The sequence below is a fragment of the Pogona vitticeps genome, chromosome 3 (genome assembly GCF_051106095.1).
Source record: "Pogona vitticeps strain Pit_001003342236 chromosome 3, PviZW2.1, whole genome shotgun sequence".
Lineage (NCBI taxonomy): Eukaryota > Metazoa > Chordata > Lepidosauria > Squamata > Agamidae > Pogona > Pogona vitticeps.
Genome location: NC_135785.1, coordinates 230,517,925 through 230,539,602, shown reverse-complemented (window position 1 = coordinate 230,539,602; position 21,678 = coordinate 230,517,925). Strand labels below are relative to the sequence as shown.

General features: G+C 38.8%; 1 protein-coding gene across 2 annotated transcripts in view; it reads left to right on the top strand.

Moving 5' to 3' along the window:
• ST3GAL6 (ST3 beta-galactoside alpha-2,3-sialyltransferase 6) overlaps nt 1–21,322 on the top strand; it is a 72,588-nt gene extending 51,266 nt beyond the window's left edge. Inside the window, exons 3-10 of one of the 2 annotated variants that reach the window (XM_072993858.2) lie at nt 131–211; nt 3,144–3,247; nt 6,336–6,399; nt 8,457–8,552; nt 9,592–9,781; nt 12,417–12,554; nt 15,818–15,970; nt 17,942–21,322. In XM_072993858.2, coding sequence (XP_072849959.2) covers nt 131–211; nt 3,144–3,247; nt 6,336–6,399; nt 8,457–8,552; nt 9,592–9,781; nt 12,417–12,554; nt 15,818–15,970; nt 17,942–18,028 — 913 coding nt within the window. In that variant the 3' untranslated portion in view covers nt 18,029–21,322. Of the gene's footprint in view, nt 1–130; nt 212–3,143; nt 3,248–6,335; nt 6,400–8,453; nt 8,553–9,591; nt 9,782–12,416; nt 12,555–15,817; nt 15,971–17,941 lie in introns of both variants that reach the window. The other variant, XM_072993857.2, reaches the window with a different exon arrangement.
• Nucleotides 21,323–21,678: the final 356 nt, after the last annotated feature.

Here is a 21,678-nt window from a genome sequence, read left to right as displayed (position 1 = left end):
ATCTACCCATAACAGACATACTAATTGACTAATGCTTTGGCAAGTTTTCATGACAGATTGCCTATAAATGATACAGCCTTTTTTCTTAAATTTGGTTTAACTTATTTTGCAATGCTTTTCTTTGTTCTAGGCTGCCCTCTACAGATTCAGACAGAAATACAGATCAGCTAATAGCTTGCACACTCAAACCCAGTGTTTCAGCTATCAGAAAGTAAGTAAAAAAGGGAGGTGTTATTAGTGTGTGTGTCACGTTTAGTGCTCATGGCGGTGATCCCTGTGCTGGCTGGGTTGTACTCCCCCACAAGAAACATGCTCACATTCTAAGAGTATTCCTTGATACCTCCTGGGCTTTGGAAGTTTAGGTTGTTTCTGTGGTCCATATCTTCCTTTACCAGCCTTATCAGGTGCATGAATACTCATCATGGATGGAGAGAGCATCAGCTCAGATACGTCTGTTGTAGAAGTCTCCATCTTAAACCACCATAGTATTTCTATGTGGGACTTCCTTGAAATATGGTTTGTAGACTGCAATGTCCACAATGCTGGTGGAATCCTGTTAAGCAGGATTGTAGGATGACCTATGTGAGGAATGGGATGATATTTCTCTGATTCTGCGGAACATCTCAGTGCCTTTCAATATCATAATATTCTTCTGGGCTGCTATTTTGGGCAAGGACTTGGAGACACTGTTTTGTGGCAGCTCCGGTTCTTCCTGTTCAGAAGATGCTGGGGGGGTGGTTCGTGTTCAGCACAGTGGCTGTTTGCCTGGGTTTGGGGGAAGGGGTCGGTTAAGGTTATGTCTTGTCCCGTGCTATCCCATGCATGGAACTAAAATAGTCCCACCAAACTAAAAATGCTGAGGAATGTGAGATGGTTGAAGGCTTCACTCTTACCTAATGAGGTATTACTGCCAACCTTTGAACAAAGTTGGTTACACTCATTTCACTGGCTAAAAATCTATTGCAAGGCAAAACTTACAAGTACTGGTTATGATAAAAAAAAAGATCTATATGACTTGGACTTTCCTGAAGCTAGAAGCAGTTGCTTTTTGGATTGCAACTTCCAGACTTTTCCAGCTGGCATGGCTAATGACCACTGTGGCAGGAGATCCTAGGGGTTGTAGTCAAAAATGTAACTTCCCCAGAAGTGAACCTGGGACTCTCAGGATGGAAAGGGTGCACTGTACTACTCTGCTTTCCCCTATATTGTTCTGTATATAGGTTGTGGTTTTGGTATTCGACCTCATGTTTCCTACCATGCTTGTGCCAACTCCTATTGCTTATATAGCTGTCACTGAACAGTTCAGGAGGGCTAGGTTTTGTTCAAAAACTGATGTTGTTTTTTCAAATGGGCCCACACAGTTGTAGACAAGGAGCAAAGCTTATATGTCAAATTCAAGTGAAATGTATGGTGTGTGATTTTTAGAATAGTTAATATAGGATCAAAGCTGCCACTTTCTGTTGAGTAGGCAGGAAAACTCTGGTATAAGGATATCTGCTGTCACAACCAGCTTGAAGATGAAAGAGCCAGAATGGATTTCAGTTTGGAAAGCAGAGGTTTCTCTGTGTCATCCATTTCAGCGGCAGCAGGAGCCAGAAAGACAGCACCTGAAATCATACTGGCAGGCAGGCAGGTAGGTAGGTAAGGGTAGCATCCAAAAAGTTCCAAGGAACCTTGAACCTGAGCGTGGGCTGATTTCAGGGCAGGGATTATTACTCAGGAAAAAAGTGGGTTTACATGGATGATACCATAGCAACCTTCCAGTAAAACCATTCTGTGAATCCTAATCTGATTAGAACAGAGAGGGTAGTAGTAGTAGTAGTAGTAGTAGTAGTAGTAGTAGTAGTAGTAGTAGTAGTAGTAGTAGTAGTATGGCAACCGTGTTCAGGGTTTTCCAGGTACAGAATACTCAGAAGTGGTTTAGCATTCCCTTCTTCTGGGGGTATATTAGGACTGTAGCGTCCACAAGGCCCCACTGATTGGCTCTTCCGTCTCTGGACGCACAGTGGGGAATCGAACTTCTAACTTCTTGCTCTACAGCCAGATACCTAAACCCCTGAGCTATCCAGACAGCTTCCAACTGAAATAAGAATGATAAATGAGACAATACTACAACCATCCTTCTAAAACAGATTTGTAAATCTGCATTTTTGTGGATTAAAATGAAAAAATAATTCTACGTGTTTCCTAACATCAAGTAGGCAATCAAAAGTCAGTATAAGAAATTCTATTAACAAGCTGGGATTTCCGTTGAGTTTTGCCTTTGCCTTTGTAATCTTGCTTTTATGTAGCAATAATTAAAAAATGTTCAGAGATTTTACCATTAAAACCTTCTCATTAACTTGATTTATTTTGCAAACAATGTTGAACACTTATAGAGCTAAATCCAGTTCTTTGTCAAAACCAGAGCAGACGAACCAAATCAGTGGTACTTTTGTAAGTCAACACAAGTGAGCCCATTGATTAAGTGTTTCTTTTCTAATTGGGACAAACAGTGGGATTTGGTCCATCATGTACGTGTATGCATGAGTGGGGTTGGGAGAGAATACACTCAGATGGTTCCAAACAAAATTACTATTTATGTAGAGCAGCTTTTCATTTATGACAGGAAGAGGAAATTGAAGTGGTCTTTGTTCATGTCAGAAGCACCACTCTATAATTAATAAGTAGATCAAATAATTTTTGCTCGGTAACATTCAGCATCAATAGCATTTGGAACAATTAGCATCAAATTGTCCATGGTACATGTTGAGTGTACACTGACATAAGTTGCAACTGCCTGTTTTTCTTCCTGTATTGGTGGCCAAATATTTCTAGAATGCTCTTGCTAAAGAAGAACATATAGCATTGTTTGCACCTCCCTTTAAACAAAATTTAGAACCTATTTTTATTTCTGGATTTTATTGGTGTGTGATATGTATTTTTGGATGGTGTTCTCATTTTTTGCTCCTATTTTTATCTGAGTTTTGTATTGAATTAATTTTATTTACATTATTTATGTTTTTTATGTCTTACATTATTTATGGGTTTGTGTTTTGTAAGCCATGCTGGGTGAGGTCATGATTGGTTTGTTCTGAAAAGCAGAGGAATGTTTTGCAAATAAAGTAGAATGAAAGCAATAATTTTCTTCTTTCTTCTGGAAGGCTTGGTATCTTCTCCCCATTCCTGTGCACTAGTAATTTCCTGCAAGTGTCTGAGCAACATGGAAATCATAAGTTTGAACTGCCTTATGGAATAAGGAAAGCAGGTACGTAATTTCTGGTATGTGCATTTTAAATACAGTGGTGCCTCGCTTGATGATTACCCCATTAGACAACTAAATTGCTTGACGTTGAGTATTTTGCGATCACTATAGCGATCACAAAACGATGTTTGTATGGGTTTTTTTCGCTTCATGACGATCAGTTCTCTGCTTTGGGAACCAATTTTTCTCTTAATGATGATTTAAAAACAGCTGATCGGCTGCTCTCAAAATGGCTCCCCGCTGTTTTGCTGACCTCATTTCACAAGACAGGGAGCAGAAAATGGCCACTCTATGGAGGATCTTCACTGCACGATCAGGTATTTCCCCCATTGGAACGCATTGACCAGTTTTCAATGCATTTCAATTGTTTTTTGTTTTTTTGCTTGATGACGATTTCGCTTAACAGCGATTTTGCTGGAACGCATTATCATCGTCAAGCAGGGCACCACTGTATAAGGCTCTCAAGGCTTGAATTACAAAAGTGATCCCCTCTCCCCCACTTTTATAGTGAGTTGGAATGTTTTGGAAAGTGTTGCTGTCTGTATACAGGCAGTCATTAGAATCACAGAATGTAGGTACTTCATGGGTGGGGCACTCTGCAGTACTCCCAGTAATCTCCGTCTTGGCAATTAGACAAGCCAGAGATTGCACTATTAAAAATAATGGGGCAATGAATGCCTAATTGCCAGTTGATGTAAAAAGACAAGCATATGTGGGACAAGCCATTGTATTCATGGAAAAAAAAACCAAGGATAATTTTGGCCAGGATGATATATAACAAAGGCAGAGATTTAGGGAGCATATTTTAAATGTACAGAATCGGAAGTCATAAGTACTGGGAAAAGTGCATTGCCTGATTGCTGAAAGCTCATGCATGTTTTATATTGTTACTAAGAACATTTGATCTGAAGATGGAGATTACAAGGGACAGAATGTGTAAAATTGGCAGTTGAACTGTGGAATGATAATCAGAAGTTCATTCATTCATTCATTCATTCATTCATTCATTCATTCATTCATTCATTCATTCATTCATTCATTCATTTATTCATTCATTCATTCATTCATTCCATTTATACCCCACCCATCTAGTCAATTGACTACTCTGTCTAATTTGTCCATCTTTGGGGGAAATTAGGGATTGCTTCAAATGTTTCCTTCAGTTAATATAAAACGAAGAGAAATACCATATTTTCTTCTTCCTGATATTGGAATGGCTGCCCCTGAGGCCTTGTTCCCACACAATATTCATGCACGGGGGTGCATTTATGTGGGCTTTCCTATTGTTAACTGTGGAAGAGATCGTGTGTAGAGGTCTGAACTGTAGGCATCCTAGCAGTTTTAAGAGATTATACTGAAGAGATTTGTCTGCATGTTCTCCCTGAAAGCCGGGTGAGTAAAAACTGGTCATAGCTCTGAGAGGAGTGCATTCCACAGCCTGGGTGCCATTCAGGAGAAAGCCCTCTCCAGAGTGCCGATCAAGCAGGCCTATGTGGTTATGATATTCTCACGAGGCCTTTTGTATAAGTTCATAATGAAACAGGTGAACCCTTAGATAGCAAGTCCCAAGCTGTTTAGGTTTTTAAAGGTGAAAAACACTCCGAATCAGACCTAAGAACAATTAGTAATCAATACAATCATTAAGTATCAGAATAATATAACCAAAGGTTTTTATGGATAGCCATACATAGAGAAGTTTGCAGCAGTCAAGACTCAAAAATCAAAATCCTGTTGCATAACTTTTGCACCAGCATAAGCAGATTGGGTTCTGGAAACATTTGAATTAAATTAAATTAATTAAATGCCTCCTATCACACTTCCCTTTCAGGTTCCAAAGCTCCCTAGGGCTACCTTTTGCACTGCAGAATACTTTGGGAGCCTCAGGACAAGCGGGGGGCAGGGAGCCTTTTGATGTGATTCAGACTGCCACAATTTATTTTCTTTACTACTGGTGGCAATTTTTAAAGTTATTATTAAACATCCCAAGTCTCACAAAGGCTTCCTTAGAGCAAAAGATAGCCCTAGGGAACATCAGAACCTGAAAAGGCGTATGTCATAGTATGTCAATTTTAATTAATTTAAGTAAAATGCTTCCAGTGTCCAGTCTGGATTACCTCAGCATAGTTACACAACTCGATTTGTCTAAGAAGTAACTAAGGCAGAGATGATTGTTGTCAGGTCAGGTTGACTCAGGAACAATCATAACTGGTGCACTAAATGGAACCTAATTCTCATGGCTACCAAGTGCAGAGTCAAGGAATATTCCTAGACTATGAGCCTTAACCCTTTGGAGTGAGCACAAACTTTTTCAAACCAGATTGAATCCCAGTTTGTGAACCAGACTTTCTGTTAATCAACATCGGCTCTGCCTTGTCATGATTTCATTCCCAATTTTGGGACAAAGGCAGCATAGAAATAGATTGAGTGAGTGAGTGAGTGAGTGAGTGAGTGAGTGAGTGAGTGAGTGAGTGAGTGAGTGAGTGAGTGAGTGAGTGAGTGAGTGAATGAATGAATGAATGAATGAATGAATGAATTGCAGTTTGTCCACTGTCATTCATCTAGTCATTGAAAAAGGCAGTGTTTAAAGGTGCTAACTTTTTTCTTGGTGTTGTAGGTCAAAGAGAAACAGAGCTGGGTGTTACTAGCATATTGGTGACGCCTAATTCCAAAGCTTCAAAAGGTGTCTTCTAGCACCTTCACATCGATATTGAGTAATACAAGAGACAGAATAGAACCCTGTGGGACATTTGCCAAAGGCAAATTAAACAGTGATAATCTTCTAGGGATAACCCTGCAGAGACAATCAGAACCATTGTAATATACTGTCCTAGCACCTTGTCCAGCCGCATGGCCCGCAAAAACACTAAGGTCACTGCATCTGACAGAATCTGAAAATTTAATAGGGCCGTATCGCATAAATCCAGAACCTAGTGCAAGTCATCTGTAGTAAGTTATCCCAGTCCTGTGTCACAACCAGAAGCTTAAGTGAAATTGATCCAGATAATTAGTGTCATCCAGATGTGTTTGGATGTTGGTACTATAAATTACGGGTCTGTTTTTTAAGGATTTGTAAAAATCATTTGTATTACAGAACGGTTTTTTCAGATGGCACTTTCAAGACTGAGTTACTGTGGACTGTTTGCTGAAGACAATGGGTGAGGTTGTTTGTGTTATTACCAATCTTTTATTAAAAATGCAGTCTTGGAGTCAGTAACATTTCCACCATTCAGTGCAGAAGAATTGCTTATTGAGTTTTCACAAAAAGGACAGGCAGTTCTTCACATCCAGTGAGGAAAGGCTTCTGTTTGTGAGGGAGGGAGGGAGGAAAACGTGAATCTAATTGCCAGTAACATTGGAAGCATGTTTTTTTTTTTAAGAGTAACAGGTTCACTTGATTCCAGGGATGGAATTAGTTCATTTTAATATATTTCGTTTAAAATATTAATACAGTACCGTTTGTCCAAATCAAATGATAAGAAGAATGACAAACAAAAGAACCTAGAAAGTTAAAATTGGTTCCTTTGGACTAGCAAAACTAATGTTCATCCTGATACTGTTGGAGGGGAAGCTTCCTTCAGAAATGGGAAGTCTTGATTTAGGAAGCCTTAAAGAAACACAAACTTGTACAAAGGAAATGAAAGCAGACAATTAAGGATTAGAGCACAGGTGGACATAATGAGGGTCTGGCTCCCTGGGGCTGGACTTCCGCTGCTGCTGCAGGCTCTGAGCTCCCTTCTTATCACTCCGGAGCGCCCAGTCAGCGAGCCACTCTTTGACCTGGTAGTGAGGCTCGTCATCCCACCTCCTCCCAGGACTGGTTAGCCAACCATGAGCTCTGGAGGAGTCCGTACCCTTGTTATGTCCACCTGTGCAGGGGTATTTGTATATAAATACCCCCATGTCTGTTAAGGCTGCAAAAAAGAATGTTAAGCAATCTGTCTCTAACAATAGGATCCAACAATAAAATTTTTTTAAAATAGATCTGGAGCAGAAAGAGACAACAAGGAAGGAGTATTGAATGACAATGAAATTAAAGCAGAGAAGGGGTTGTTAAAGAAGTCCGATGATTCATTTTCATGTGTCTTTATTGCTGAATATACATTACCCATGCCACTGCTATTTCCAGAGGGTGAAAGTGAGAAGCTGAGAGAAAAAGGAAGTTCTTGACATCATTGGCAAATTGCAAACCAAGAAGTCATAGAGCCCAGATCCAGATGATGTTCTTCAGAATTTTGAAATTCTTAAATGTGAAGTTTCTGATCTTTTCACTACATAATAACCAAAATGCTTTGGGGAAAAGCCACATGCATAAGGGCCATCATAGAGGAACTTTTCCCTCAGGGCTGCCTGCTTGTCCCATGAGTAGAGACGGGTACGAACTGCACTTGGCCCAGTTCAGTGTGGCACCGTGCTTCCCTCCCCCACGGAATCGCCCACTCACTGGCAGTAGCATGCTTTCCTCTTCTACTTTCTCTGCATGAGCGTTCACTCACAGGAAGCACTGCGGGCTTCCCTGCCCCGCCTTCTCATCTGTGTGAATAATTGTGTGGAGAAGGTAGAGAAGAGAGGCATGCTTCTGGTGAGTGAGCAATCGCATGGAGAAGGTGGGGGAAGGAAAGGAAGTGTGCTGCTGCCAGTGAATGAGCGATCACATGGGGGAGAGAAGCACATGGTGCCCATGGAACACCTGTGTCATGCCAAACCAGGCCTAACTACTGCTTGTGTGCATCTCTACCCATGACCAAACATGGGGCTGCTTCCCTGACCTGAGGAAGCTCACAAGTGTGGCGTGTAGGCATGCTTGTGTGACTCACTACGTGCCATACACAGGGCCAGCAGGATTCTGGTCAACATATGCTTAGCATCAGCTTCTGCATCAAATGAATGGATGGGTGGCCAACACACCATGATTCTTTTAATAAGTATTTTTGTAAAAACTATCAAGAACAACATCTCCAAGAATCATTGTCATTTTGGACTACCCCTTTCATATCTAATAATATTGGTTTTCAGTAGTAGACTGATTTTGTTACTTCTTCTTTAAAAATATGTATTATGCTTTTTCTCCTGAATCTTTTTCAATATGTCTAGGTTTCTGTATTCAGGCTGATAATGTTTTGTTATTATAAGATATGACTGTCAATTTATCCCCCCCCCCGAGGTAAATTTCCCCAATAAAACTTCAATCAATTGCCATTTCTTCATTCAGCAGTCCATCCTGTAAAAAATGTGTGGTCGTTGGCAATGGAGGTGTCCTTCGAAACAAGAGTCTAGGAGAGACAATTGATTCCTATGATGTGATAATCAGGTAAACAAGATTTATCATGTTAATAAGTAACGGCCAGTATCCTGTCCATTGTGGGCAGAGTAGAAGGTTTTGCCCGATCAGCTCATGCCAACTCCAGTTTGCCATTGCCCTTCTTTCAGCACGTGTTGTGCAGGACAAGTGCAACAACTGCAGTACTTGTGGTCTTCAACAACCATGATCTGCATGGCACATGGTCTGGGGCAACAGGATTCTGAACAGAATTATTATTAAGTATTTATGTACTTCAGGTACATTAATATTGCTACATTAATTATGGGGGAAAGGAACGTAATGTCCAAAAGCTGCTAGTTTCATTCATATTTGAGCTGAGAATTGCTGGTTAACTATTTTGCTTCCTTTAGTTATTAAGAATTATTAATTATTATTATTATTCGCAAGAATTACTACTATGAATAGTAGTAATTCATAGTACTATGAATTATTACTACTATGAATAGTGTGAATACTATGAATTATTACTACTATGAATAGTAGTAATAAAATAGAAGTGGCTTTGACATTATTAGATCTCTTTTTGAAAGCAAAGATATAAACATCAGCCAGACGTATCTGTCAGATACCTTGAAGAAAGCATGCTGATATAGAAGCCAAGAATAACTTGGCTTCTCATTGGCTCTATCTTCTGAACCTCTCGTGGAAGATATAACTGGAGAAAGACTTAAGGTGCTGGTCTTGGCATATTATTGTACATTAAACATTACTTAGCTATATATTCCAATGCATGGGTCCTCCAAAGTAAGTCTTCTTGTATTCTTTGGAGCTCACTCTCAAGTTCTGAGTGCAAAGCATGCTGCTTTGATCAGCAGTGTGAAACTAAATTCTGCCTTTTAATACAATCGCATAGAAATAAAGTTATAATACAGCAAATAACAAAGGAAATGAACTTTGATTTTCACAGACTGCATCTGACAAAGTGGGTGGCAAATAAAACATGTCATTCTTTAAGTTGCTACCAGAATTTTTGTTGATTTTTATATAACTGGTGGGTTGTCTGTTTGTTCCTCAATTCCTTAAACAGAATGAATAATGGGCCTGTTGTAGGCTATGAAGGAGATGTTGGAAGGAGGACAACATTCCGGCTCTTCTATCCAGAGTCTGTTTTTTCAGATCCAGTTCACTATGATCCCAACACAACTGCAGTTCTTGTTGTCTTCAAGACCCATGACCTCAAATGGCTTAATGATTTATTAAGTGGACAACGTTTAATTGTAAGTCCATTTTATTTTGTGTCTGTGTGTTTTCTTTTAGCTTGCTTCAGTTTATCTTGGACTGAACAATGCACCTAGGGTTTGCAAATTTGGTGGACCTGATGGGGGCAGTAGTTTTTCACCCTGAACACATCACATGGTGTCCACAACAGGGCCTGGTCCATGAATGCAAAAACTACCACTCATGGAAAACTCCAAGAATGGAAAGAATACCCTTTATCCCTCAGGTTTTGTTTTGTTTTTTGCCCTGGGGACATGGCGGCTCTGTGGGGCCACAAAATTACATTTTTGAAGTTGCATGTGGCCTATAGGTTATTCTTTCTGCCTTCCTCTAAGGAATTTGGATTTGACAGTTCAGGAATTGGTATACACGAAAACCCGCATATCCACAGATTCAGTTTCTGCTTTTTCAGCTATCCGCAGTTTACCCTGAATGTTTCATTCTGGACATTATAATGTCACATACACAGCTCCTAGTTTGAGGCTTATAATTCAGGGACTTGCCATTGCTGCCTGTTTCTCTTATCTTGCTGCTGCTGCTGCTGTTTGCAGCAGTTCCACCTCACCCCCTCCCCAATAAACTACTACTCCATCAATCTTCTCTATAGGGTTCACTGTTATCTGCAGTTTTGAGCATCAGCAGTAGGTCTTGGAACATACCACCTGCGGATACACGGGCACTCCTGTATTTATGTGGATGAGTTGTTACAAACATACACTTTTCTATCTGCTGTTAAAGGCTGGCAAAAGAGTGCTTGGAACACTAGTTCAGGCAAATTAAGATAAATAAGAACATAAGAGCCTGCCAAGGGCCCATCTAGTCCAGCTCCATGTATCTCACAGTAGCCCCACCAGATGCCTTTGGGAGCACACAAGACAACGAGACACCTGTCCCCTGCATCTGGCATTTGGAGGTACCTTCATTCTAAGCCTGTACATCCCCATCATGGCTTGTAACCTGTGATGGTCTTTTCCTCCAGGAATCTGTCCAATCCCCTTTTAAAGGCATCTAGGTCAGATGCCATCACTACATCCTGTGGCAAGGAGTTCCACAGACTAACAACATGTTAGGTAAACAAATATTTTCTTTTATCTGTTCTCTCTCTCCCAACACTCAATTGGAGTGGATGTTTCGTCTATCCACTTGATCCATCCCCTGTATAATTTTATATAATTTTATATGGCAGAATCATGTCCCCCCTCAGGTTCCTTTTCTCTAAAGAGCCTCAAACACTTTAGCCTTTCCTCATAAGGGAGGTGTCCCAGCCCAGTCATCATTTTAGTCACTGATACCTAGCATGGAATTGGCCTTCATTGCTGTTGCACACTGGTTGATGCTTTCATCAAGCTGTCCACCAGCACACCGAGATCTCTTTCCTGATCCATCACGGACAGTTCAGAACCCATTAACTGATAACTAAATTTTTGATTTGTCCATTGCCTAAAACGTAATTCTGCCTATAATTGTGTCATCCTATTTTGAGTGTACATCCTCTCCCGTTTCATTTTTTGTCTTAATGAAGTGTTTGTATTGCAATGTTACTTTGAATTTCTTGCATATTCTCTGTGCATACTGTCATGCAAAATTTAAAGTGATAATAAACAAAATTCATGTTTCTAGTGTGCCTTGAAAATGGAGGAAGCATAAGATTTTGATTTGAATTAAGTGCTGCTGGGGGGGGGGGAGGACTATTTTCCAAACATCTCCAGAAGGCAGAGGGTCAGGAGAGAAAGTCCGTAAAACTGGACATATGCAGGATGGTCTGGCTTTAATTTAACAGAGGGAGCTTTTCTACATAGACAAATTAGCGTAAATGTTGATTACTCTAATTGGTTCTTTCCTTCAAGCAAAATACTAAAAAACATAATGGCCTATTGCCAATTCTTAGTCTCCAACTAGAGTAGACCCACTTAATAATTACTGAGGCTTATTCTAGTCTCAGTAATTCATTCTCTGAGTATCCTGTAGTTGGAACTAACAATTGGGTGTAGCCCAGTATATTTTTCTTTAGGACCTGAAAGGTATTCATAGTTTCTATAACCCCAAATATGCACATTTTTGAAAAAACATATTATTCACCCAGATTAATAGACAGAGAAGGTACAAGAATTTTGCTACAGAAATAGAACTGGGTCAGACTAGAAGAGGATGCTTTCATCCATGGCATACTTGTAGAAAAGATACTGAAAATATATTCTTGTTTAAAATGCTCTAAATTTTCCTTATACCTTTCTAGCACAATACATTCTTTTTGGCTAGCTGTGTCATACAACGTTCTTATCATACAGCCATAAAAAAATTCTCTTGTCTTATTGCTTTCATATTCAAGAAACATGCCGTTCATTCATTAATTCATTAATTCATCTCCTTTCTGAAAAACCATTAGAACAGGTTGTGTTTTTTTAAAATCAGTATTAATGGCTTGTCCCAAAGTATGAATAAGAGTACAAATATTTTTTGCTAAAACAATTTGTTTTTAAAGATGAGATTTTTTTTTTTTTTAGAAAAAAAAGTCTTCTTGATAGATTTAGAGATAATGGCCTTTGCGTCATGTCATATGACTTGCTGGTGGGTTCTTGAGATGCTACAGAGGTACAGCTTTGACATATCAGTAACAAGCCATGTATTCCATAGAGAACTTACGCCTTTTGGAAGAAACCAGCGATGCAACTGATTTATAAGCCCCACCAGATCAGAATCCTCGATCCTGTCATTACCCGAAAAACAGCTCATGATTTGCTTCATTTGCCCACAAAGTTCTCCAGACATGAAGTAAGTATTCTTTTGCAACAATGGTTTCAATAATGCCAGCTAAGGAACACAAGAGTTGCTCTGAATGATACTCAGAACTTGGAAACATTTCTTTCTTTCAGTCAAAACTTCCCAGAATCTGCCAATCAGTCTTGCGATTTTTCACCAAGGTGCTCAAAATGTTCAATGTAGTCCATCCACTACTTTCACTTTATCCCCACAACAACTCCATTTGCTTAATAGGCTAAGCAGAGGAGATTATCAGTCAAAGTTGATGCATTGAGCTTCATGGCTGAGTGGAGACCTTAAGCTGTGTCTCCATAATGTGGATGTGACTCTTGCCTGCTGCCTCACTCACGGTATTGAATTGGATAATTGTGTCATTGTAAAACATTGGATGATTTCTTGCTGTTTTTTTCTGTGTATAAAGAATTTTCCATAACTATGATGAAAGCACATAATTTTCTTCATAAGAGTGAATAATTGCACATTTTATATATGAAAGAACAATTGGGTTTGTAAGTTTGCAATGAGGTGGTTTTCCTAACATTTTTGTAAGCTTTAGCATTTTGTAAGCTTATAAGGCCTGGCGTGTTCTGGTCCATGAGGTCACAAAGAGTCGGACACGACTAAACGACTAAACAACAACAAAGCTTATAAGGAAGTTTGCAAAAGTTAAAAGCATACTGTATGTCTGAATGAATGAATTCATTTATTATGGTCAGGTGACCAGCTCATAAAACGTATTATATGAATAAAATATGCAAAATGCAATTTAAAAAATATGGTATGTCTGCTGGTAACCATTTCATGATGTGTACATTGTTTGGAACAATCAACTTGTTATCTATCCCATAAAAGTCCTTTGTCTGTTTGTCTTTCCTACTTTCTTCAAGTGATCCAATGAGTCATTCATAGATCTGTAATATTGTTAACTTTAATATAAACACACCATGAAGGCCTCCTGTAGAAATGTTGTATTGACTAAAGAAAGAGCTTGCCGCTAGTAATCAGACTCTGAGACTTTTAAGTTAAATGGACAAGTTCATGGGGTCCAAGGGCCAAATTTCTGTTTCCAGGATCCACTGAGGCTAAAGTAGCATCCAAAACTGCAGGGGGAAAAAAACACTAACAAGAAGTGTCCAAAAGTCCAGTTTATGTTTTCATTTCTTGAAATAGGAGAGCTTTCAGGGTGATTATGATTAAATTGCCACTCTTCAGGTTTTTAGGGGCATAAGATATGGGGAGGTTGGCCAAAAACTTAGGTGAAGAGGTTCTGGGGCCATAAAAAAACTGCATGGCGTCCATGAATCATATCTTGCCTGCCTCGTTTTGCATCACACTGCCAGTTGTATTGCTTTCTTCTTATTTCTCTAAGTTTGCAATTGCTGGGAAAATTAAGGCCATCTCAGAAACTGGCACTTGCTGTTCAAGAGAACTATCAGATCTTGCCTTAAACAGTGATCTACTAAATCAGTATCTGTATCAGAATCGTTTGCTAAGGTTATTTGATTGGTTGTCTCAATTTAAGAGATGTATTAAAAGGAGAGTTGGTTGCTTTTATTTCCCTATTTTTAAATATTACATAAATGAAAACCAAAAGTGAGCAATGATCGGTGTAAAGGAAAAGAAAAAAAGGAGTGTCCATAAATAAAAATGTAACTGACTAATGATTTCCCTTTTAAGGGAATTACTCTTTGATTAAACCAGTGTACACGTATGGTGGAATCTTTGTGAGATATGTTCAAAAATGTAGTTTCCAACAGGATATATTTTGTATTGCCATTCATCTAACACTAAGGCCAACTTTAATAACATCATTTTTGGACGCAATTGTAATACCCAACAAAATGTTAAGAGTAAAGAGCTATGCCCTTACCTCCTAGCTGCATCTGCTAAAGTTTGTCCCCTATATAAATGAATGAGTTAAAGTTTTAAAGAGATGTATCTCTTGATCAAAACTTGCTACCCTGGTGAAAGCTCTACCAGCAGTTACAAGAGATGCTTTTCAAAGGTTGTGTTTCTTCAGTATTTGCAGCTGCAGAGAAGGGGAAATGCACTAAGTGTATTGTTTCCTAACAAGGGAGTCATTGAAAGACCCACAATTACTATTCACTTTTGAAAGTCTTGTCTTTTGAAATCAAGGATGTAGCCGGCTTCCTTGATTTTATGATGGATTTAGTGGTACTGTATTTTTAGGGGAAGAAACATGGGACAAAACAAAAGCAGGTTCTGAGAGTTTTAGACCCTCTGTCATTTATATGTCTGCAAAGTTCCCAGGCTATTCTCTGGAAATCAGTATGAGGCCTATAGGTAGCCACCGTAGCCCATTAGAAAAAATACATTTTTCCTTCCATGATCTCCAGTCAACGTATAAATTGGCTTTCTCTGAAGTGTTGCCAGTAGGAAAATATCTTCATTGAAAAGAACTAAAATACCACAAAATAGTGGACAGCTCTCCAGCACTCTTCCGTAAGCTGAATCTTAAGCACTTCTTCCTGCTTTTAATGTTTTGTTTGCTACTTCATGTCATGTTAGATTGTTACAAAGATATTATTCTGCTGTAGCTAAGGTGGATGACTAATACTGCATAAATGTTGCTTTCTAGCTCCAAGGTCGCTTTGTTAGGCTGTTGCAGCAGAATCAGCAAAGAACCTTGTGGCCTGCAGAAATCAAAAAGTTTAATCTAGCACATGCTTTTGTGAACGGAAGTGAGCTACTATTGTCCATGGGAGCCTCTGTCAAATAAAGCAGCAAGAGAGAGCAGCTCTCTTACCTCCCTGGCATTCACACACTGCTTATTTGCATCCTCTGAAAAGCACCCAGCTGCACCCTTGTGAGTCACAGGAAATTCTTGCAACTTGAAAAGGTGCACATGGGTGTTTCTCAGGTAGTGCAAAGAAGCGGCACAGGAAAGGTATGAAAGTAAGAGGCCTGCTTTACCTCTTACTGTTTGGTGGCTCCCAGTTCCATAATTCAGCTGGGGGCGGGGGTGGGAGAGGCCCCATTGAATTATTGGACTAGGAGGTTTTTTCCTTCTTCTTAAAGTCCCATCCCTAGTTGTTGGGGTGCAACTCCCATCAGCCCCAGCCAGCATAACAGACGGTGAGGAATGTGGGAAGTTGCAGTTCAGAGGCAGCATTTGTCCACCTTTGATCTGTTGTTGGAGACTAGAAGTGCAGCTTGATATATATTTCATTAGTGTTGCTTGTGTAGAAGTTCTTTGGGAATCCAGTGGTCTTCTTTTTATAATTTATTTTTGTTGTGTTCTGTTTAATTTTTAGAAACCCAAGCATCCCACAACAGGATTAATTGCTATTGCTTTTGCATTTCAAATATGCAGTGAAGTTCACCTAGCAGGCTTCAAGTATAACCTTGAGGACCGAAATAGTTCTTTACACTATTATGGCAATGACACCATGTTTCAGATGACTCAGGTGCTATTTTCTTTTCTAATATGTGCATTTATTTATTTATTTATTTATCTGCTTTTGATGGGGTTGCATCTTGTGGTGTGGCTGCACAGTGACAGGACCTGTTTCCATAAGGCAGAGCATCTCATTTTAGGCTTTGTGTCCCTGCTGAGCAGCAGTCCTCTGTAACATTTTCCACACAGTTGCAGAGAATTCCCCAAGCTTCAGAAGCAGATCTTGTAAAGCAGGAAGCCTATAGTGGGCTGGGGACAATGGTAAAAATGTGAACTGTACCTTGTGGTGCATGGAGGCACTGTCCATTATCATAAAACCACCAGTGGATATGTCCCAGTATTTTTATGTCCCATAATAAAATTTCTGGACAAATGTGATTAACTTTGTTAACTTTCATTATACAGTAGTTAATGTCTGAACCAAACCCGTCCAGCTGAAATCTTTTTTATGTAGATCTGCAAGCTAGGTGGAGGTGATGTAATCGGCCAAAGTAAATTACCGCTGGTTAAAAAGTTGTGCAGTATGTGCCCTGAAATCACCAATCACTTTACTACCATCCTTGTTTATACTCACAGAGTTGTGCAGCAGGATTTCAGCCAATATGTGCTAATTATGGTTTGTTCACATTTGAATTCGCTGACCATTGCCAAACTACAGTGAGGACCATTATTTTGCCTTAAGAATCTGTTTCATCATGGAGAGAAAAGCAAATGTATAAGTAGCGTGTTGACTAGATGGGACACAGGCACAAATGCATATCTCTAAACCATGCTTTGTACAGTGTACTTTGAAAAGCTCAAACCATGATGCAAGTCTTTAACTATGCTTGGTACAAACTGTGGTGCTTCACTGTATCTGAATCTAGCCAGTATTTCCCCCCCCCCGTAATATTGTGGGTGTATAGAGAAGGTCAAAAGTGGGTTCAAATCAAATAAATGTATTGTCATTGTAAGTATATACACAGTATACCCATACAATGAAATTCACACAGGCACCCAGAGACCAGACCCAAATGCACACACATAAAAAATCCCCAAACACTCCCCACCCACTAAAAATCACCCACTAAGAATACAAACATCTACACTGCAGGCTAAGTAACACTGTCCAACTATTCACTAGTGGTGGTCTCTAAAGTCATTATTAAGTGCAGTTATAGCTCTGGGATAAAGATTTCTCAGTCTGATCTAAGAGTGACACACCACTTCAACTCCACCATATAACCTTAAGCAAACTGCTTAATGGTCACCTTATGAATGGGAGGCATATCTGGCTATGGTTCCCTGTTGCATGTTTGCTTAGTAGCGCTATTTGGGTTTGCAGGCTTCTATCTGAAGTAATCCTTGGTGTACCAGGAAGCAGAATGAGAGATTTGTGTGCAGCATTAAAATGTCGTTTCTTCCAGTTATGCTGGGTATCAGTCAAATGTAGAGTCAGTCCAGGAGAGTAGATGCAGCATGTGAAGATGCTGTTCCTTTTCTTGTAGGAAATATTAACAACAATGATAACAGCCACTTATCATTTATGCAGCGCTTTGTTTGCATTATCATAGAGTCTTGGTGGCACCTTAAAGACTAAGATATTTTATTTAGCATAAGCTTTTGGGCTGCAGTTCATGATTGGTTAAGCCAAATAAAACATGAAAGTGGCATAAGACTTTCTTGTTTTTGCTGCAACAGATTACATAATTTAGCATGGTCTCCTCAGCTGAGCAGTGGCCCTATTGCCATGTTCTGCATTCTTTTGGTTGCTGTGCATTGTGTGTGCCTTCAGGTGAACAGTGGCCAAACCAACAAGGGGACAGAGGGAACTGGTGAGTAATTTTGGCCTGTCAGCAGTTGTAAACTCCTTGTTCCTATTTTATCTAAGTGGGCTTTGAGGAGGCCTAACTTTCACCCTGTTGAATACCAGGATTAGAAAAATATAACCCTTTGCTCCTTTCCTTATTTCTAATCTCTGTGTAATTTTTTTCCTGCACAGAATGAATACCATGACATTGCTGCAGAACAGCGCTTTTTGAAGGAACTTCTGGACCATAAAACCATAATCAATTTGACTGAAGAATAAAAAAAGAACACTGCTTGTTTTTCACAAACTGATTTTGAAAAGTGACTCTGTTATGGGGAGGACTTCTATTGTTGTTGTTTGTATGAATTATTTATAGCTATTTGCCAAGGTATTAAAGGGAGACATGTGAAGGTTCTCTCTCTCTCTCTCTCTCTCTCTCTCTCTCTCTCTCTCTCTCTCTCTCTCTCACACACACACACACACACACACACACACACACCTCCCAAGTGTGACGTAGCAAAAGAATGTCTCTGTGTCAGCTGTTATCTTGACTGGCAAGCAAGCATATAGCAAACACCACAGTTAACTGAAATGAAATTATTAAATGAAGTAAGAAATGCTCAAAGTGTTTAAAAATGATATCCTTTTCATTTAATAAGAGAACAGAGGTTTTCAGGAGCCAGTTTGTTCCCCTGCTCCTCCCATTTTCCCTCATGTGGTCATGTAGCACCTAAACATTCAAGAGCATAGATTTTGCTGGGGAAAAATGGGTAGTTAATAGGGGTCACACAAATCCTGTTACCCCTCTGTTCAGATTTAACCAGGTTGAAAAAGTTTCAAGAAATTAAACATAGTTGAAACTGAATAAACACTTTAATGTAAAGTTAAAGTCATTGGCTATTTAACTCAACCAGTGCAAACATGACATAAGGGTGATGGAACAAAGCATTTGGTTAAATCACAGGGCTGTTGCTTTCTTGATATGTGGTGTGAGTAACACTGTTGGGCTGATGGTGACATTTCTGATGTTTCTCGTGGGGTGTGGCCAGATGTTTCTGTAAGAAAAACTGGGTTTCCTTTTAAACAGTAGCAGTACAGGAGAAACAAGAGCAGTTCTGCTCCAGATTATCTACATTTCAAAGCAGAGTTTTCCAGTGTCGCCAAGATCTGGTATTGACTGCTTAGATGACAACATGGAGCTTACTAGTGGATCATCCATAGAATATATGATGTTTATTTCCAATAATTAGCAGTTCAGAACTAATCTACTTCAGTACCACAATATTGCTTGTAACCCAGAAGCTAGGAAATGTTGATGGGCTGTGCAAATACATGACACCGTCCATTGTCCTTTTTTTTTAATTCTTGCTTTGTTAACATTAGCTAGAATGTTGTTGTCTCTACCTGCAGGGAAAATGAAGACAAGATATTCTTTTAATGATGTACAGTGTCTTTGTGAATTCAATGAAAAACTGTTTAAAAATATTCTAGGCTTTCCCCACTTGTTGCCCCTCTTTGCTTATCAGCTCTGAAGCAGCTAAAATGAATTGAGCACATTTTGATCCTCTCATAGATATAGTTGATACATCCAATTATGTAACTCCCACTTGCTATGTATCATAGTGAAGCAGGGAACCGAACTACTGTAGGAAGAAGCTAGAAAACAGGGACTTTCACCTGTTGATTTCTGATTATTTTCAGAAAGCTGTTAAAGGTCTGTGAGCTCTGTCCTTGCCCAAAAGAGTTAGCAATTTTTGTGAGAGTTGGATACCTATATCCAGTTTTACTTGTGTTTTGCACTGCTTATACTTGAAATATCTACAAGAGGAAATGCCAAATCTTCCTTAACATGTTGGGCTTTTGTTGAAGGCAAAAAGCTAGACCTGAAAAGTATTGTAACTTCTCAAAAAGCAAATTGGTAAATCAGGCCCAACGTGCTTCATAATTAATCATATTTAGAAATTTTAAGTGAGTAGGAAAACGTATGTGTATTCTCCTCGACTGCATTTTCTTAAAAAAGTAACAAATTAGTTAAAGTGCTTCTGCAAGACCCGTGTAATACTTCCTTGTTCACAAATTCGAGTTCTTCTTCCCAAATATCTAAGCCAAAGATCTTAATTCCCAGTTCCGTGATGCTTTCCAAGGAAGATTATCCTAAATTTCCTGATGTATTCAGTTTCAGATTTAGTCCCTGTATTCCAATTAAGTATAGCGCTTTCCATAAATATGTTAATATTTCTTAACCTGACTTTTTTTTGCTTTATACTCCTATAAATTACTTGCTTCTTTGTGGCTGCTACATGCATTTTTATGGGCTCTCTCCCAGTCCCAATGTGTTAATTTTGGTATATAGATATAATTTTTATGGTTTAGGGAACAGCAAATGTGATGGCATGGTTATATGCTTTGCAGTACTGATTTTATTTTGCTATGAAACAAATGACTAATGTGGTTCTATTTGGGCCCAATCTAGTAACATATATACCTGACTGCCAATAGAACATGTATAAAAAAAATCCAAAAGATATTTGAACTTTCTGTTGATTTGTATCTAGCATAGCCATTTCCACCTGTGACAGGTGAGCAAAAACTAGTATATTTATAATTCTAGGTTTGCATTTATCCGTCTAAGCTCTGTCTTTTAGTTAGGATATCTTGTTAACTCAAATATTGGTAGAAAGCTATCCTGATCTGTATTCCAATAATACAAGAGCTATATGGTTATTGCTTCTGTATGAGGCTGTTCTCCTTTTATTTCACGATTGTCACATGAATTCCATAGTGGAGCAATTCCAGTTATATGGTGTAGCTTGATGCAAAAGACGACCAGGCCCTTGAAGAGTTTTGTGGAAAAGTTGCAGGAGCCCTGTACCGTTCTAATTTGATCACTGACATGCCACATGGAGTATCCAAAACAAATCTGTAGAATTTTCATTCATCCAAATGAAAGAATAAAATTCAAGTGGCTTTCCTCTGCTAGTCTGGAACCCTGCTAGACTTCCTGTTTTTATATTTTGTGTTATTAACACTAAATTCTCCTATTTAATCTACAGTATTGCACTGAAAGTGTACTGACTTTTCTTTAAATCCAGGTATTTTCAAAGTGAAGTAATTTGACCTTGCTGGATACCAGAGTTGTACTACATAACGATTTAAAATAGCTTCATCTGTTCTGAATTGGAAATTTAAAAGAACACTGGGATATGTGGATGGAAAATATATAGGCTCAGATTTTTGCTCTTGATTTCTGAGCCTGATGTATTAAGCCTACATGTGGAGAAAATGAAGTAGTGTAGTTATTATATTACTATGAGTCTTAAATGCTTTTCATTTGTATCTCCTCCCATGATATGTTACATTTCTTAATGTCTAAAATGTAGCTGTTTTATATTTCTGTGTACAGTTTTGGGGAAGAAAATTCATATCTTGGCAATATTCTTAGCTTTTCAACTTTGTTTTGATGTCGGAGAACTCAGATTTTCAGACCCACTGTTACTGTTTGTTTAATGTGGAATTTTAATGTTGTGAATATAAAGAGACTTATTTTTGTTATAATAAAAAAATTAAATTCTACACCTGCATTTGTTGGCCCTCTTTAAAATACTTAACTCAGCATATTCAGTTATGCCGCAGTGTTGCCTAGCTGCACATATACTGCAAATAAGATGACTAATGGGGAAGAAAATTATGCAGATCTTATCACACTATTTTCATTTTTATCTCAAATAAATCCCCACACAGTGAAAAATACATAGGCCTATATCATCAAGCAAAATTTAGAACTAGCTTTGAGGACACACATTGTAACATGTGTATTATCAGCTCTACTATATAGCATGGAATCATAGCCTTTACCGTAAGTCACTACTTTTTTAAAAAAATATAGAAGCATTTTAAATATAGGTGTACTGTATATATAGTATGCTATG